Source organism: Amia ocellicauda, chromosome 7 (assembly GCF_036373705.1).
Source record: "Amia ocellicauda isolate fAmiCal2 chromosome 7, fAmiCal2.hap1, whole genome shotgun sequence".
NCBI lineage: Eukaryota > Metazoa > Chordata > Actinopteri > Amiiformes > Amiidae > Amia > Amia ocellicauda.
In genome coordinates this window covers 34,811,614-34,831,450 of record NC_089856.1, presented here as the reverse complement: position 1 = coordinate 34,831,450, position 19,837 = coordinate 34,811,614, and the positions used below count along the sequence as shown (strand labels likewise).

The following is a 19,837-nucleotide window of genomic DNA, read 5'->3' as shown; positions in this document are numbered from 1 at the left end:
CAGTCCTTTGTTGCCTTGGCTGTGTGTTTTGGGTCATTGTCATGCTGGAATACCCATCCACGACCCATTTTCAATGCCCTGGCTGAGGGACGGAGGTTCTCACCCAAGTTTTGACGGTACATGACCCCGTCTATCGTCCCTTTGATGCGGTAAAGTTGTCCTGTCCCCTTATCAGAAAAACACCCCCAAAGCATAATGTTTCCACCTCCATGTTTGACGGTGGGGATGGTGTTCTTGGGGTCATTCCTCCTCCTCCAAACACAGCTCGATTTTGGTCTCATCTGACCACTACACTTTCACCCAGTTCTCCTCTGAATCATTCAGATGTTCATTGGCAAACTTCAGATGGGCCTGTACATGTGCTTTCTTGAGCAGGGGGACCTTGCGGGTGCTGCAGGATTTCAGTCCTTCACGGCGTAGTGTGTTACCAATTGTTTTCTTGGTGACTATGGTCCCTGCTGCCTTGAGATCATTAACAAGATCCTCCCGTGTAGTTCTGGGCTCATTCCTCACCGTTCTCATGATCATTGAAACTCCACGAGGTGAGATCTTGCATGGAGCCCCAGACCGAGGGAGACTGACAGTTATTTTGTGTTTTTTCCATTTGCGAATAATCGCACCAACTGTTGTCACCTTCTCACCAAGCTGCGTGGCGATGGTCTTGTAGCCCATTCCAGCCTTGTGTAGGTCTACAATCTTGTCCCTGACATCCTTGGACAGCTCTTTGGTCTTGGCCATGGTGGAGAGTTTGGAATCTGATTGATTGATTGCTTCTGTGGACAGGTGTCTTTTATACAGGTAACGAGCTGAGATTAGGAGCACTCCCTTTAAGAGGGTGTTCCTAATCTCAGCTCGTTACCTGTATAAAAGACACCTGGGAGCCAGAAATCTTGCTGATTGATAGGGGATCAAATACTTATTTCCCTCATTAACATGCAAATCAATTTATAACTTTTTTGAAATGCATTTTTCTGGATTTTTTTGTTGTTATTCTGTCTCTTACTGTTAAAATACACCTACCATTAAAATTATAGACTGATCATTTCTTTGTCAGTGGGCAAACGTACAAAATCAGCAGGGGATCAAATACTTTTTCCCTCACTGTATGTATGTATATATATATATATATATATATATATATATATATATATATATATATATATATATGTGTATATATGTATATATATATATATATATATATATATATATATATATGTATATATATATATATATATATATATATATACACACACTGAAAAGAAACAAAAACTGTCAGTTTTTTACGGTAATGCTTATTGTTAATTTCACAGAAAAAATGAGTTTACTGTAATTATTTCAGACCACTACTATCAATTCTCATACTGACTAACTGAAATATTAGTGCTACTTAGATCAACTGGGTAGTTTGGTTGGTTTTCACATACCATGCGCTATAGGACATCAACTATATGATAATTTGAAGTAACTTTCAAGTCCTATGGACAAATGCACCATATTATGAAAGACGAGTTATCTCCTTAAGTTAGCAAAATGCTAGTCAGCAAGCCCAGTAATTAATTCAGTACAATATTTTAACATATTTTAAGTTTTGACACCACCCACCAGGCATATACAGTATTTACTGAATATAGGTGGAAAATAATTGGTGTTCCATAATTAAAAATAATATAAATTATTTGTTTATTATTGCTTAATGCTACTTCCTTACTAGACAATAGGTGTCCTAGAAAACCATGTAATGTACAGTTATGTACTGAACAAAAAACATTACTGTACAGAATGTTGTAATATTGAGGCAAATGTACAATTTTTACTATGCTCACAATGTGAAGTTCATGCCATTTTTACATTTCTATCAAAATAATACATTTGCTGATTGAGACATCTTTCTGCTTTGAAGATGCATGCACTACCAGTCACAGTCACTCCTGCACAAAATGATTTGCTCAAGGGATTGCCTTGAGGTTACATAAGTCACAGTTTGTTTCCAGTACTCTGCTTAGCCTGTTCAGCATTGAAACACAACTGTGGTAAATTCATTCCTGCAGTGCTAAAGACAAGACTTTCCCCCCCCTCATCTAAAATCTGCATTTAAAAGTAGTCAGATTGTCAACAATTTCCTCCTTTTTATTACTTCACTGTGGGAAAATAACTGTACCTTCAGTGATGAGGCACAGTTAAAAATAAATGCACACAGAACCGTTTGAAGACCAAAGTATAATTTAATGAAAGTTTTGTATTTGGATATAAAGTAGGAAACTATAAAAAGCACTGTCCGATGGGTTATGTTAATCCCATTGGTATTGTATGTGACACTGTGGTGTTTTTATTAGTTATGGTCTTTTACAAAAGTGTTTAAAATACACAATTTCCATTTGCTAAAGATTGATAGTTCCCTTTATTGCAGGGGATATGTGTTATATATTGATATGCAGATGTTGTTTCAGGCCCTAAACTGGAGTAGAAAAAACTAAAAGTATATTTTAATTTTATAAAGTGTTCTTGAGAGTGGTAAGTTTGTAATATGTTCAGTTGAAACTATACTGGTTTCTCAGAAACATGTTTTCCTGTTGTCAAGTCTAAAGCTATCATTTAAAATTTCAGGAGAAATCCACATCTTTTATAAGATCTGGACAGACACAACAGGTCCATCACACAGGGCTTTCAGAGTACAGCAGTTATACAGTTTACATGAAAGCTGCAACTGATATTATGCTCCTTTCCCTCAGTTTCCATTATCTGGCATTGCTTGATTGCATCCTATTCTATAGAAGGAAAAAGTTTCCCTGTTACTTAAGCACCATGCAAAGGTTTAATCCACTGTTTTAAGTTTTTCCATTCTTGTCTAAGGAGACATTAAAATATTTCATTTTAACCTTTTAAAATAACAAATCTCAAGAGTTATTCACCTTCCTCAAATATTAACAAATTATTTTGATAATTATATTTAGTGATACTTGTGGGGGTCTTTTTCATAGCTGTATGTGAGAATATAATGGGTAGTATTGCAGTAGCAATGTAATGTTATTAGACAATGCTAAGAGCATTGCTCCAAAAGCTGTAATGGCCTGTGAGACCAAAAGCAGTTTTGTAATCAGTGCCTCTGTATGTGTTTATTCTACCTGGCCAGCAGGAGTCCACCTTTTTGTATTGAGGATGTGTTCTTGAAAGCCACAATGCAAAACCAGCACAAATTTACTGTATAATCCCATGTTATACAGTGAGGGAAAAAAGTATTTGATCCTCTGCTGATCTTGTATGTTTGCCCACTGACAAAGAAATTATATTTCAACAGTGATATTTTAACAGTGAGAGACAGAATAACAAAAAAAAAAAATGCATTTCAAAAAAGTTATAAATTGATTTGCATGTTATTGAGTGAAATAAGTATTTGATCCCCTATCAATCAGCAAGATTTCTGGCTCCCAGGTGTCTTTTATACAGGTAATGACCTGAGATTAGGAGCACTCTCTTAAAGGGGTGCTCCTAATCTCAGCTCGTTACCTGTATAAAAGACACCTGTCCACAGAAGCAATCAATCAATCAGATTCCAAACTCTCCACCATGGCCAAGACCAAAGAGCTGTCCAAGGATGTCAGGGACAAGGTTGTAGACCTACACAAGGCTGGAATGGGCTACAAGACCATCGTCAAGCAGCTTGGTGAGAAGGTGACAACAGTTGGTGCGATTATTCGCAAATGGAAGAAACACAAAATAACTGTCAGTCTCCCTCGGTCTGGGGCTCCATGCAAGATCTCACCTCGTGGAGTTTCAATGATCATGAGAACGGTGAGGAATGAGCCCAGAACTACATGGGAGGATCTTGTTAATGATCTCAAGGCAGCTGGGACCATAGTCACCAAGAAAACAATTGGTAACACACTACGCCGTGAAGGACTGAAATCCTGCAGCGCCCGCAAGGTCCCCCTGCTCAGGAAAGCACATGTACAGGCCCGTCTGAAGTTTGCCAACGAACATCTGAATGATTCAGAGGAGAACTGGGTGAAAGTGTAGTGGTCAGATGAGACCAAAATCAAGCTCTTTGGCATCAACTCAACTCACCGTGTTTGGAGGAGGAGGAATGACCCCAACAACACCATCCCCACCGTCAAACATGGAGGTGGAAACATTATGCTTTGGGGGTGTTTTTCTGATAAGGGGACAGGACAACTGCACTGCATCAAAGGGATGATGTACGGGGCCATGTATTGTCAAAACTTGGGTGAGAACCTCCTTCCCTCAGCCAGGGCATTGAAAATGGGTCGTGGATGGGTATTCCAGCATGACAATGACCCAAAACACACAGCCAAGGCAACAAAGGAGTGGCTCAAGAAGAAGCACATTAAGGTCCTTGAGTGGCCTAGCCAGTCTCCAGACCTTAATCCCATAGAAAATCTGTGGAGGGAGCTGAAGGTTCGAGTTGCCAAACGTCAGCCTCGAAACCTTAATGACTTGGAGAGGACAAAATCCCTCCTGAGATGTGTGCAAACCTGGTGGCCAACTACAAGAAACGTCTGACCTCTGTGATTGCCAACAAGGGTTTTGCCACCAAGTACTAAGTCGAAGGGGTCAAATACTTATTTCCCTCATTAACATGCAAATCAATTTATAACTTTTTTGAAATGCGTTTTTCTGGATTTTTTTGTTGTTATTCTGTCTCTCACTGTTAAAATACACCTACCATTAAAATTATAGACTGATCATTTCTTTGTCAGTGGGCAAACGTACAAAATCAGCAGGGGATCAAATACTTTTTCCCTCACTGAATATATATATATATATATATATATATATATATATATATATATATAAATATATAAATATATATATATACACTCACCTAAAGGATTATTAGGAACATACTAATACTGTGTTTGACCCCCTTTCGCCTTCAGAACTGCCTTAATTCTATGTGGCATTGATTCAACAAGGTGCTGAAAGCATTCTTTAGAAATGTTGGCCCATATTGATAGGATAGCATCTTGCAGTTGATGGAGATTTGTGGGATGCACATCCAGGGCACGAAGCTCCCGTTCCACCACATCCAAAAGATGCTCTATTGGGTTGAGATCTGGTGACTGTGGGGGCCAGTTTAGTACAGTGAACTCATTGTCATGTTCAAGAAACCAATTTGAAATGATTCGACCTTTGTGACATGGTGCATTATCCTGCTGGAAGTAGCCATCAGAGGATGGGTACATGGTGGTCATAAAGGGATGGACATGGTCAGAAACAATGCTCAGGTAGGCCGTGGCATTTAAACGATGCCCAATTGGCACTAAGGGGCCTAAAGTGTGCCAAGAAAACATCCCCCACACCATTACATCACCACCACCAGCCTGCACAGTGGTAACAAGGCATGATGGATCCATGTTCTCATTCTGTTTACACCGAATTCTGACTCTACCATCTGAATGTCTCAACAGAAATCGAGACTCATCAGACCAGGCAACATTTTTCCAGTCTTCAACTGTCCAATTTTGGTGAGCTTGTGCAAATTGTAGCCTCTTTTTCCTATTTGTAGTGGAGATGAGTGGTACCCGGTGGGGTCTTCTGCTGTTGTAGCCCATCCGCCTCAAGGTTGTACGTGTTGTGGCTTCACAAATGCTTTGCTGCATACCTCGGTTGTAACGAGTGGTTATTTCAGTCAAAGTTGCTCTTCTATCAGCTTGAATCAGTCGGCCCATTCTCCTCTGACCTCTAGCATCAACAAGGCATTTTCGCCCACAGGACTGCCGCATACTGGATGTTTTTCCCTTTTCACACCAATCTTTGTAAACCCTAGAAATGGTTGTGTGTGAAAATCCCAGTAACTGAGCAGATTGTGAAATACTCAGACCGGCCCGTCTGGCACCAACAACCATGCCACGCTCAAAATTGCTTAAATCACCTTTCTTTCCCATTCAGACATTCAGTTTGGAGTTCAGGAGATTGTCTTGACCAGGACCACACCCCTAAATGCATTGAAGCAACTGCCATGTGATTGGTTGGTTAGATAATTGCATTAATGAGAAATTGAACAGGTGTTCCTAATAATCCTTTAGGTAAATGTATATACACAGTACTGTGCAAAAGTTTTAGGCAGATGTGAAAAAATGCTATAAAGTAAGAATGCTTTCAAAAATAGATGATAATAGATTATATTTATCAATTAACTAAATGCAAAGTGAATTAACAGAATAAAAGTCTAAATCAAACCCATATTTGGTGTGACCACCCTTTGCCTTCACAGCATCAATTCTTCTAGATACACTTGCACAAAGTCAGGTGTATGATTACCAAACAGGTGCTAATGATCATCTATTCAATATGTAGGTTGAAACACAATCATTAACTGAAACAGAAACAGCTGTGTAGGAGGAATGATACTGGGTGAGGAACAGCCAAACTCAGCTAACAAGGTGAGGCTGCTGAAGACAGTTTTCTGTCAAAAGTCATACACCATGGCAAGACCATGGCAAGACTGAGCACAGCAACAAGACACAAGGTACTTATACTGCATCAGCAAGGTCTCTCCCAGGCAGACATTTCAAGGCACACAGGGGTTTCCAGATGTGCTGTCCAAGCTCTTTTGAAGAAGCACAAAGAAACGGGCAACGTTGAGGACTGTAGACGCAGTGGTCGGCCAAGGAAACTGCAGCAGATGATAGACACATCATGCTTACTTCCCTTCACAATTGGAAGATGTCCAGCAGTGCCATCAGCTCAGAATTGGCAGAAAACAGTGGTACCCTGGTACATACATCTACTGTCCGGAGAAGTCTGGTCAGAAGTGGCCTTCATGGAAGACTTGCGGCCAAAAAGCCATTCCTCCGACATGGCAACAAGGCCAAGTGACTCAACTATGCACGAAAACACAGGAACTGGGGTGCAGAAAAATGGCAGCAGGTGCTCTGGACTGATGAGTCAAAATTTGAAATATTTGGATGTAGCAGAAGGCAGTTTGTTCGGGGAAGGGCTGGAAAGCGGTACACGAATGAGAAAGTTTGGGATTTGGTCAGAATTAATGGTCTCCTCAATGCTGAGGAGGTATTTATCCATGCATTACCATCAGGGAAGCATCTGATTGGCCCCAAATTTATTCTGCAGCATGACAACAAACTATCTTCAGTGTAAAGAAGAACAAGGAGTCCTGGAAGTGATGGTATGGCCCCCACAGAGCCCTGATCTCAACATCATCGAGTCTGTCTGGGATTACATGAAGAGAGACAAGCAACTGAGGCTGCCTAAATCCACAGAAGAACTGTGGTTAGTTCTCCAGGATGTTTGGGCCAACCTACCTGCCGAGTTCCTTCAAAAACTGTGTGCAAGTGTACCTAGAAGGACTAATGCTGTTTTGAAGGCAAAGGGTGGTCACACCAAATATTGATTTGATGTAGATATTTGGTGTGACCACCCTTTGCCTTCAAAACACCATCAGTTCTTCTAGGTACACTTCAAAACTCACTTTGCATTTAGTTAATTGATAAATATAATCAATTAACATGTCTATTTTTGAAAGCATTCTTACTTTACAGCATTTTTCACACCTGCCTAAATCTTTTGCACAATACTGTGTGTATTATATTATTAATGTATGCAAAAAATAATATTACTGGATCCTCACCCTCTGGCTCTTCAGACTTATGTCCAGTGTGAATGTGAGTGCATGCTGTCTAAGTAAAAAATAATGTGATATATTGTAACAATTGTAAGTCTCCCTTGATAATGACATCTGCTAAGAAATATAATAATAATATATGCATACTCTTTCTTTTACGTTCATATTCCTATTAATAATACATTGTACCTAGAGCTATTGTGCAGGGGTGAAAGGAGCAGTACACTGCAAAAATTACAGCAGAAAAACACACATCACACTGTGCAATCATGCTTCTCAGAGCACTTATAAAAAAGAAAAAGACAAGAGAGATATTTGATACTTGATAGGTACATTCCAGTCAGTTCCCCTGCAATCCTGCCAGTGCTGCAAGCTGGCCATCTTTAGTTTTGGAGCGGGGGAGAGCTGCAGAAGCTCAAGTCTTGCATACAGCAAATAGGGATGCGACAAATAGGGAAACACCTTTTAGATTCAGTGTCATGGCTTACAATTAACAGAATGTTTATGCAGAATCCCTTCAAAAATAGAAAGGCAACACTTACTACATTAGCTAAATTACCCAGTTCAACAAAGTATCAGTTTTAAGATCAAGCACATCTTTTTCAAGGTTGAAGATAGAAGATTTTAGTCTTTGAATAACTGTGTTATGGTGCCACAGAAACACAGGACGTAGCTGCAGTCTTAATTTTAAAATGTCCTAATTGGAATGGCCTTGTGGATCAATAACATACCGAGATAGACCGATTTATTATAATATTCGTCTCCAGGCTCTTATCAGGGAATCTAAACCATGTTCTTACCAGAAGTATCATCAATACAATTGTTCCTCAGCATTTTTAATTATAGTAAATCCATATAAATTATGGTCAGCTAGACCCCCTGGCTCAAACTAAATCCATTATGTTATTAAAATAATGGGTTTCATATGCAACATATCTAAATATTTAATCACAATTTAGGTACATTAACAAAAATAAAATAAAGTTATGCCTGGGTTTCGTTGATAAGAAGAAGAGAAAACAAAGGTTAAGTGTTTGGAGCTCCAATCTTCATTCCACTTCATAGTTCTAATAATTATCACTCAGTCACTGTCACCCCTTTTAGTTTTATCGATCAGCCACATTGTATCTGTATCTCGGTGTGTCTAGCCTAGCAACAGATGAAGTGTGCTCTTATAGTACAGCTTTGCAGAAATGTGACCATGTTGGAAGCAGTGAAACAGTGACCCCCTATGATAGAATAAATGTAATACACATACAGATTAAATCAAATACTGATTTTCTTGTTTCTAAAAAGGATTCAGAGTGATTTAAATGCAAATAATATTGCTAACATAAACACAGCACAATAAATTCCTGCCTTGCACATGATTGCAGGAGGTACCCATACATTTTAATAGCACTACAATAATAATGGTCATGGATGAGTACGTGAAAACACATTCACATGGCATTGCATTGCATCAGATTTCTCACTTGTAGACAGACATTCATTGCAAAGCTTAGTCTGTCAATGTGACAGATTTCTAACATAATTTTGCTCCTGCACATTTATTGAAGGACACAAGGAACTCCTATGTTATGAGGTTACCTCATTTCGTTCCCATTTTATTTTTACATTAACAAAACATGTCCAAAGAAGCCAGGAGCCTCAAACATGACTTTTTGACAGTTAATATGCACAAGAAAGGAAACTGCTATTAAATTATACGTTGAATGTTTTTCCCAAGTGAACCAGCTGCATATACAAGACCTGCAAGAGCCTTCTTCAGGGCAGAAAGATAATGCAACATTGTTCCTTTGCACTGTACAGGTTAAAGGGCTTTAATGATTGTGTCAATCACATGCACTTCAGCAGCATAAAGATTTTTAGTGAGGCCGGTTCTCTGAAGCTTCACCTGACAGATTAAATAACCTTCCTCAATGTCAAAGCTATTACTTCGCCTTTCTTGTTAATTGTCACTACAAATAGATATAAAGAAAAACCTTATAGTTATACTATTGAAAAGGATCAAACAACAAAAATATTATTTAACAAAAAACACCCATCATGGATGTATCAGTGAAATTCACTGCACAGCGGATGCATAAGCCATTAAACTGCATATGCAATGGAGCATGTATGAATCTCCACTGATGGGAAAAGATGTTCATAAAGTTCCCGTTGGACAAGATATTCACCAAATTATTAGACATAGCAATAACCATTACACAAACCCTAGACAAAAGCAAAATTTGAAGCTATACCCAATCCACACAAATCCATCAAGATTAATGCAACCCCAAGACTAATGGATGTGTGCTGGTAACCCTAGCCCTAGCCAAATCCACAGTCCAAACCATAGTCACTGCCTTTAATACAAGCAACATTGGTCAGCAAGAGCAACTTCATTTGAAATTCCAAACACCAAAGTATGATTGAAACTACAGAGAAGCTTATAACAGGATCTTTTTAAATTGCTGCTCAATAGACATGTAGATTGCTCCGCAGAATAATACTCCATCAGTGTCCTGGAAATTAATTTCCAAGGGCAGGACTATCCAGGAAGGTTTGGCACTGCAGGGCAAAGTAATGCGAGAATTACCCTTGGGAATAAGCTTGAAAAAAGTCAGTGTTCTTGACTGAAGTGTGGGAGGAGGGGGAGTTTGCCAAGCATGAATGACTTCCCCGGACTTCTTCATCTACAAGACACATCAGTGATAGTGCTCGATTTTGCTTGCGTGAAAGAGAGGAGAACCACATAACGGCTCAAATGCCCCGTTCCAGGCTTTAGTCTACAATCAAAAGAACCACATTTCCAAATGAACCTGTTAAAGTGAGAAGTTATTTGAGTGACCAAGTGTTGCATGACTCTCAGGTCCGCAGCCTATGAATCCAAGACCAGTGGTTTCCAACCGAGTTGAAGACAGGGTAGTGTTAAACTGGCTGTGCTGCCGTATGCTATGAATGAGATCTCCAAGGGAACCACATCTATCAAGCTGCAAACCATGACAGCTGCATTTGAACAAACTTTTGAACCACTGATCCATCTCTTTCTCTCAGCACTTTCTCTGCCAGACTGAAAAGTCTCTAGACACGTGATAACCAGCGCCTCACAGAAACCACAGCAGTCCAAAGCCAACTTCAGCCTTGCCTGCTTTCAAAAGTGCATTCAAAACACTTAATATTGCACTTGATCTCATGATGTCAGCTGTTCAGCTAATGAAAAGGTAACATTTCAATGCACTATTTACTGAGAGATATGAAACATTTCTCCTGCAACACTTTTATGGAAATCTAGAGGTCAAATAATAAATATGATATGGGCAATGGTTCAGATATACATCACATAAAAATAAATAAAAATAATAATAATAATAATATTTATGTTTAACATCTGCATAGGAAATAGTCTCAGATGGCTTATGGCCTTACCTGTCCCAGTTCAATTGAATGAATGTGACTTTGGGGTTTTCTTATTAACTGCAATTTTTCTGTGTCTACCACAGGTGATCTTACAAAGTAACAGTTTTTACACCAATTCCATTCAAGATAATCAGTGTTTCTTTAACTCTATGTATTCAGCTGGAATGTAAAGTCTAATTACCAAACAACATGACGATGAATTGAAATCATATGGCGATACCATGTAACTATGGGTGGAAGTTCCATTCTGGGCAACAGTAGCATCACAATCGGCTTAAATGAGCGCAGTGTAATTTTGCAAAACATGGCCCACTACCACTACAGCCTAGGTTTTCACATTGCAATTCTAATTTGAACGGTTTGTCCTTCTGAAAAGATAAACCTGGTTTTAAATTAAATTTAAGTGCTGTCATCAAACAAATAAGCTTATAAAAAAATATATCTAAATCACTGTTCAGACATGTAGATTGCTCCTGAGAATAATTCTCTTCCTTAGATAGTGCAGGACTATCCAGGAGCATTTAGAACTCCAGTGCAAAGTAATGCAAAAATAACCCTTGGGAATAAGCTTGAAAAAGGTCCCTGTTTGCAATTTTCCCTTGCCTAAGAATACATCTTCCACCCACGTTTACACGGTTTCACCACATGATTGCAACTTATCGAGCTCAAAACATAGACTTAAAGAAACACTGACCATTATAACAATTTAACAGAGGAAGAACCATTTATCATGTGATCTACAGTGGGAGCACTAAAATAAGAGATCTCCAGTAGTGTGAGGTGACATGGTTATTATTAATTTACAATTTCAGCTGAGAAACATACACAACCAAAGAAGCTCAAGAGAGCCCTCTTGTGGTAGATTTTTATACAAGCAGCTGGAAATGCAGACCGCTCTGCCTCACGATGAGCTGGGAAACTGACCGTTACATAAAGCTCAAGCTATGCTGCTGATGCACTAACAGTTATAGTCAACAACTATAAATGATTATTACCTCTACTCTCCAGACATTGTCCTCTTTGGATTCTTCTTCCTCACTCTATATATATTTCTCATCATCGTCATCATTAGCCTATATCGATCCACTACTGGATGAAGGCCTCCCTAAGATGTTTCCATTTGTTTCCATCTACAGCTTCTCTTTTCAGTGTCTCACCTGCAAAGTTTACATTTCTTCTTCCTATCTTTTATGTGGTCATCTTCTAGGTCTTGCTTCATCTCCTGGGATCCATTCCATAGCTTTATTTGTCCATCTTTGACTTGTTCTTACAATGTATCCAGCCTAATTTAACATTTTCCTACTTTCAGTTATGTCACACATTTTCATCTGTTCTGAGATCCATTCATTTATTTTTCTATCTCTTCTTGTTATTCCAGGCATTCATCTTTCCATGCATCTTTGTGTGGTCAGCAGTGTCTGTAACATGTTTGTGTTTAGTGACCAGGTTTCAGAGCCATAAGTGAGCACTGGCAGTATGCACTGATCAAATACTTTTCTCTACAGGCAAATGGGTAGATTTCCTTTCAACAGCATGCTGATTCTTCTCAATGCTTTCCATCCTATAGTCACTCTTCTTTTGAATTCTTCCATAATCTCTAACTTCTTCAAGTATCTGTTGATCTACTTCACTTTTCTTAAATTGAACAAAGTTAAACATGGCATTATATATATATACCCACAGTTGTGTACGTGTGTGTGTGCATTTCTGAATGTACAGTGGTATATAATCACAGTTATACATACTGTACTCATATTTCATTAGATACATACATATAAAGAGAAACAAATGGTTTTCCTTTAAAAAAGTAAAAAGGACAGCAATTACATTTATATTATATATATATAATATATATATTATATTACATTATATATAACAACTTTCTTTATCTGCTCTCCATCATAAAATGTTTATTTGGATTCATACTTCCCTCTATAGGTATAAAGATAAAATATCCTGGAGAAAACTCCAGGATTTTGCTGTGCTAAGGCACTTTCCAGAAAGAAAATACTTACCCCAGATTTATATTCTGCCATGGGGGTTTTGGACACTTTTAATGAAATAAATAAATTTAGCCAGCACCTTATTTCTGTTATGTAGATGGATTCATTCCCTATTAAAAGTAACAAATGGAGATCGTTAAGGTGACAGGATACACTGCCAATTGTATTTACCAATAAAACAACCTTATGAAGTCTACAAATTAGTAAATTGCAGTTCAAGAAGCACTAAGCTAAGCAGTTTCTCGCTGAAAGCCCCTGAAGGTTATTTCACAGCTTTTAACAGTCTCTCAGGACTTGTCTGCCTCAAAGACAAACTCCGAATGCTAAGTATGTTATGTCCACTTGTATACATTGCTAAGGTAGATGCCATAATCTGTAAAATAACGTAACAAGGCAATTAATTTACTTAATGATTCGTCAAAATGCATTTTAAGTAACCACAACAAGGAATCAATTTACAGGCTGTCATATGGCAATCGAATTTCCTTATGACAGCGACAGATTGGGAAGCACAAAGGTTGCAGATTCAATCAATGCCAAGATGGAAGAGCCTTCAGCATATAGTATCAGGATGCAACATCATGTTTGTAAATACAGTGCTCACAAAAGATGCCGTCCACAATTTGAAATTCAAACAGGAGAGCTGTGGTCTTGCCACTCTATCGAAAAAAAAGATTGAAAGCCATGAGGAAATCAATGAGGGCCACTGCTGGCACATCAGAGGTTATCAAATAAATAAAGAGAGATATAGAAAGAGGTGAGAGGGGGCAGGCTGCGACGGCTTTTGTCACACAATGATAGCATGAGGAAATAATATGGTTAACAGGTTTTTTTTTGGTGTGTGTGTGTTTCTTTTGTTGTTTCGATACGGTGTTACATCAGACACAGTGGAGTTTTACAAGAACACAATTGCTCTGTACACTTTTACACTGTTTAGTTCACTGGCCTTTCCCACAAAGCTATAGCTGAGCTGCTGTTCCATTGTCGATGGAGATAAGAGGAAAAAAAAAGAAAAAGAAAATGCATTCTTCAGTGTTTTGACTGGGTCCAAGGTCACGTTCTGTCAGTGGAGGTAATATACCTCTTAGGTGGATATTTATTTAGATATTAATAATAGAATGACACTGGCAATCACCTTTACCCCTGTAATACACGTATAGCCCGCCAATGAGAAAAAAAAAGAGAATGCCAATCACAGGGCACATAAAAGAGCTATATTGTTTTACATTTAAAAGAACAGCTTTATCTATGACTGCAATGTAATTACGGGCACATTTTGCTGTTCATGCCTTGCTGATTTTAGATGTTCTTTCATACCTAATCTATTAATGTAGAGCAGCAATAGCTGGCATGCTTTCACATCCCAAAGGATGATAACAAGAGAAGAGAAGGGTCACACAGTCAGGGCTGTTAATAGCCGCCTTGCCCTATTATCTCTACTCGGCAGGACATTATAATAGTCTTTGTTACAAGAGAGACACTAAAAATATTCTGTTCCACACACCCACCTGTCTAACTCAAGAAATGGACTTCGAAAAGGCAATAGATCCTGCCTTCCTATTACCTTCAGCTGGCTTCTTTGTTAACAGGTTAGTTATTTTTATTCTTCTTCTGCATTCCAACAGAAATCGCATGCAAGAGTCATTTATATTAAATGATGAAGTATTTAATATATGCAGCATTTTTTCATTTCTTCACCAGACCATCTCCTGTTTTCTGTATTGTGCAGCACCTCAAATAAACACTGCGTATACCTTTTATACAAAGTGCAATCTTGAAAGCACACCTACGCACATCACTGCATGCTTCAGAAAACCCTGAACAAGGACAAATCTGGGTTATCTGTTTCATTGTGCTAATGAAGAACCCGCTCCTCTGAGAACCTCTGAGAGCCCCTGCACTCTGTGTTTCTATAAATATTCTATAAATAGTACCCCTTTCTTCCATAAGATGGAGCACGAGTCGGAAAAGCAATCATCGGCATCTCTGTAGCAGATCTCACTGTTTACTAACTGTAAATGCTTTCCATTCCTTCCACCATCTGCAATCTTTACTAATTGACAGCAATTTACATAATAATTAAGACAATATACATTATTTTAACCTCTCATACTGTCCGTGCAAGGAATTCAAATAAGCAATAAAATAAGATGTTAGACCTCTGCCTTGTATTGTAATCTTTAATTTTACAAGCAGGGATATACAAATTTCATACTGAAGTAATTGAAAACGTAATGAGAAAACTACTGAGGCAGTCGTGAATCCATTTCGCATCCTTAATAAAATGTACCTTCTCCCCACTAAAATGTCTTTAGGTATTTTTCAGCAGATTAGGATGGGAACATTGGCCTTGGTATAACAGTCTATTATTTATTTGCTTAAAAGGCAGTTACCAAAGCTATTATGATTAACAGATGATACATTTTTTTAATCCTTTCGTTCTTTAAATGTAATAAATGAAAAAAATAAGAAATATAAATAGTATTCTTAAATAATTAAAAAAAAACAATATGCAAGCTGTCCTCAACTTCAATCTGTACATATTTGCATTCATTAAATTCATCTGCAACACCTTCCATTTACAAAAATAATGGCAATGAACACTATACACACGTTTATATGTAACTGGAAATATAAATCATTGTGCTCTCCTTCAGAAGCATTTATTGACTCTTGGTGCTGTCAGCTGTGCATATGTCAAGAGACCACAGGGTCAAAGTGGAGGAAAGTACACAGCGTCTTCAGTTATGATGCTCACATGCCCATTGTAGGTGCTTTCGCTCCCCACGTGCATCAATGAGCCTTGGCCACTCGTGACCCTGTCACCGGTTCACCGCTTTTCCTTCCTTGGACCACTTTTGGTAGGTACTGACCACAGCAGACCGGGAACACCCCACAAGAGCTGCAGTTTTGGAGATGCTCTGACCCAGTCGTCTAGCCATCACAATTTGGCCCTTGTCAAAGTCGCTCAGATCCTTACGCTTGCCCATTTTTCCTGCTTCTAACACATCAACTTTGAGGACAAAATGTTCACTTGCTGCCTAATATATCCCACCCACTGACAGGTGCCATGATAACGAGATTATCAGTGTTATTCACTTCACCTGTCACTGGTCATAATGTTATGGCTGATCGGTGTATATATATAATATATATATATATATTGGCGTATTTTTCCATTAGAGATTCACGGCTCCCTAGTGAAACTCACCTGAAGGATAATACACAGCATTCACAGGGAGAAACAACATTACATCACAACCACAGCAACGCCAGTCCTTGACAGATGGACAGTGTACTTCAGTTAGTGTACACTAGGCTTGGCTGGGTGAGTTCTGAGAGGAAAGTCATCGATTTTGATTTGGAAAGTCCCAGAACTCTGCACAGGAAGAGCCAAAGCCAGCAACAAGGAAGGTAAATACAAGGAACTTACAGGAGTGCTGCCATCTGACAGGGTGTTCATACTGATGGATGTGCTCATCTTTCCAGAGGAGAGGGAAGGAGGAGACGGACTCCTCTTTTCCATGCAGTTCTGGTGGAGAGAGTCCTGTCGCTGGATGTAGTCACGCCATGCCCGCTGAATGCTGCATGGGGGGAAGAAGAACAAAATCAGAAAAACACCACATTTATTTAAACATTAAACAAAATCGGGATACAACTGGGCTTCTCAAAGGACAAATTCATTTTTGACAAACATGACCTGGAAAGCAGAGATACAGATGTTGCTATTGTAAGCAGTGTGAGAAGGGGGGAATCAAATGGGAAAGACTAATCTAAACACCAAACAGACACTGTATGGCACAACGCCCTGCTCGGGGTCTAACTTGGATTAGCGCATTGATCTGTTCTAAAACACTGGGAGTTTTTTTTTTTTTTATTGCAAAATAATTGCAGGCTAAAATATTTCAGGCTTTGCAATTATGTGTTCTGCAGCACAAATGATCCTTTCCACATTTGCCACTTGATGTAAATATCCAAATGCAGAAAATAAATTAATAAATGATGGGATGGGATCTAATCTTGGATATGGCCCTTGGGAAAAAAAAGGGAAAAGAAAGAAATTAAACTAAATTATGAGGAAGTCATATATAGCAACAACATATACTTTGTGTTGACACAGTAAGGTTTAATCCCTATGTTTGTGTCGCACATCCACTAGGTGTTGTTTGCACTGCACGCCAGAGGGTGGCAGGCTACAAATAAGTAATATACCATCTCCATATTGCAAGTCTGGCAAGAACAGTTATACAGCCCCCAAAGACCTTGCAAAATACAGCATAACATTAAATGGTCCACAGTGCATCTTATTTAGTTAGGAGCAATAAAATGCCAGCAGAGCAGCATACACTCTTTAAAGTCATTTACCAAATTAAAATGGGATGCTACAACAATGTAATTGCAAGGGACCTCTTCTGTATCATCTCTCAAAGGAGATGAATTTGATATATTTTGGACTCCCATATTTAAGAGTAAATGGCAACAAATAGGTAAAACTTACATTAAAACTTTGCCCTCTAGGGACTGCAGATCAAGCTGGCACTTCTCGATGTTGTTTTCAATGTCCATTGTAAGATGATTGCTGTGAAATACATACAAAAAAAATCTTAGACAGGGGAACACACCACAGAAAATCATGAAAACTGTCAACCTTGATGAAATCCCATAATCCAGGTATTTGGGAATAATCAGTTGTGTTGGAACTACTCTAAAATCTAGCTCTTAATTATATCCATCTCTGTGATTAATAATTCACAATGTTTTTATTTATTCATATTTTCTTCTACAGAGGACAATTAGAATGATTAAAATAATTATGAATAAGGTGAAGAATGATAGAGACACTAATGTTGTTTTGAATTTTTTACAGTGATGGGAAACCAGACCAATTATGTATGCTTTGTCAAAACTCCCTATAGTGTTTTTATGATTATTTTATTTTATTCCAGACGCTAAATAATAGCAGAAATGTAAACCCCTCAGTATAACATTAGTTAAAAACAATTAAAAAGAAAGGAAAATGAACAAAGAAACAAATACAGCATTCGATACCAATAAGATTAGCCTGCAAAAGTCCACAGATGGGAGAAGAGGGTCACAAACAAAAGTTCATAGCTGATTTTATTCAGTTCAAAGTGTGCCATTTTACTATAGTGGTAGCACGTCTAAAGAAAATCCTTCTGTGTCGAGACAAACTGTAACTAATAGCAAGAGCTACACTCCTTGGGGTAATAAAACATTGAAGAAATGCAGCAAGGACAAGCCAGATAAAACCTTGTGCAGCCAACAGAAAGACCAAGTGGGGCTGAATTAGGACTGAGGAGAATAGATGACAAAATTGGTACCCAGAAGATTTTCCATCATAGGCACATTGGCTTTCTCTGAAATCCTAGCCCACAAGTATAACACCAGCAGGTATTATCTATAAATAAAACATAAACTGCATTTATGTATAAGGTACACACACTGCAGATGTATATATCCTACACATATTGCATTATATTCCTACACTATTATTATACATAAAACCCATCCGATTTACTTGCCATGGAAACTGCACATTTCCTATTTCATATATCTAGATCTCACCCCTCTCTCTCTCTATGTATAGCTTCATCATGAAATAGAATCTAATATTTTATCTAAAAATAAATGTTAATGTTAAAAAAGGTCAAGGCTAGAAAGGCTTTTTTCAAGGGGTAAGCGAATTATGCACGCTCATCCAATAGCACAAAGGGATTCCATTTTCAATATCCCATTTAGCATGTGGAATGAATATAAAATATGAGCAAAGATGAAATTGATAGGACAGTAAAGAGTTAGGGGTGGAGAACCCCAAAGCACAATGAGTCTGCGGCAGCCAGCTTCGTCAAAGAAATGAAGGATTTAAGATAGCTTTTTACAAGACATGTAATGTATCTCTTATCTTTGAAGCCACACATTACATCTCTGAAAGGGTAGGAGAGTATGCTTGTAAACTTACTTTTGCATCTGATATTTCCCATCGTTTACATGTTTCAGGCTATTCTGTAACCTTTTCAGTTCCTCCTAAGAAAGGAAAAAGAATACAGATTGTTACGTTTGGTATAAAGAGGGTCAACACGTTTAGATGCACAATTTATGGCTGAGCTGTTTTAACACCATTAATGGGTCGATCTATTAACAGGTGAGTATCTATTCACTGTATCTAATAGTTATGACAGACTTGTTCTTTGCTTCTTTTGTATTTATGTTTACAAAAAAAACAGAACATAATTCAGTTCCACAATACAAAGGGGAGGATTTCAAAAGAGAAAGCTTCACTCTCAGCCAAAAAGTAAAAGGCATAATTCAAACTCATTTTCCAAGCATATGTTGCATTACAATTGTGTTTCTTTATGTAGTTCTTTATGTTTTAAAACTGAAAAATTGAAACAATTTGTTTTGGATGGAAACAAAACAAGGGAACATTGAAAATAACAAAAACAAATGGCTTCCGTTGTATATTCAAACTGAATGTGGGTTTCCAACTTCTTATAGTGAATCACTCTACATGTGTTATACTGAGTATTGTTGGATACTCCGCTTCCTCCCATGGATGCTGACTTATATGTAAATTGAACTGTATGGCATTCTGGAAAAGATTACAATACACATCTCGAAGAATTCAAAAAACATAAATCCTGCTTGGTCGGGTTTGGTGTAATTGAAACCGCATGCTGAAAGCCATGTTGGTTGCAGAGGAGAAATTATCTTGCTCTAGGTAATTGAACACTAGGAACATGAAAGCACAACAGCATTGCATTTGAATGCACTGTAAAAAGATGTCAGATAGATTTGGAGCTTTGCTATA

General features: G+C 38.2%; 1 protein-coding gene across 1 annotated transcript in view; it reads right to left on the bottom strand.

Annotated features, from left to right (window-relative positions):
- The window catches only part of schip1 (schwannomin interacting protein 1), a 163,310-nt gene extending 144,299 nt beyond the window's left edge, over positions 1–19,011 (bottom strand). The window contains exons 1-3 of the mRNA XM_066709351.1: positions 18,989–19,011; positions 17,507–17,587; positions 16,442–16,592 (exon numbers count right to left, since the gene is read on the bottom strand). Of these exons, the coding sequence (XP_066565448.1) occupies positions 16,442–16,592; positions 17,507–17,587; positions 18,989–18,996 (240 nt within the window). The 5' untranslated portion in view covers positions 18,997–19,011. The remainder of the gene's footprint in view (positions 1–16,441; positions 16,593–17,506; positions 17,588–18,988) is intronic.
- Between the last annotated feature and the right edge of the window lie 826 nt (positions 19,012–19,837).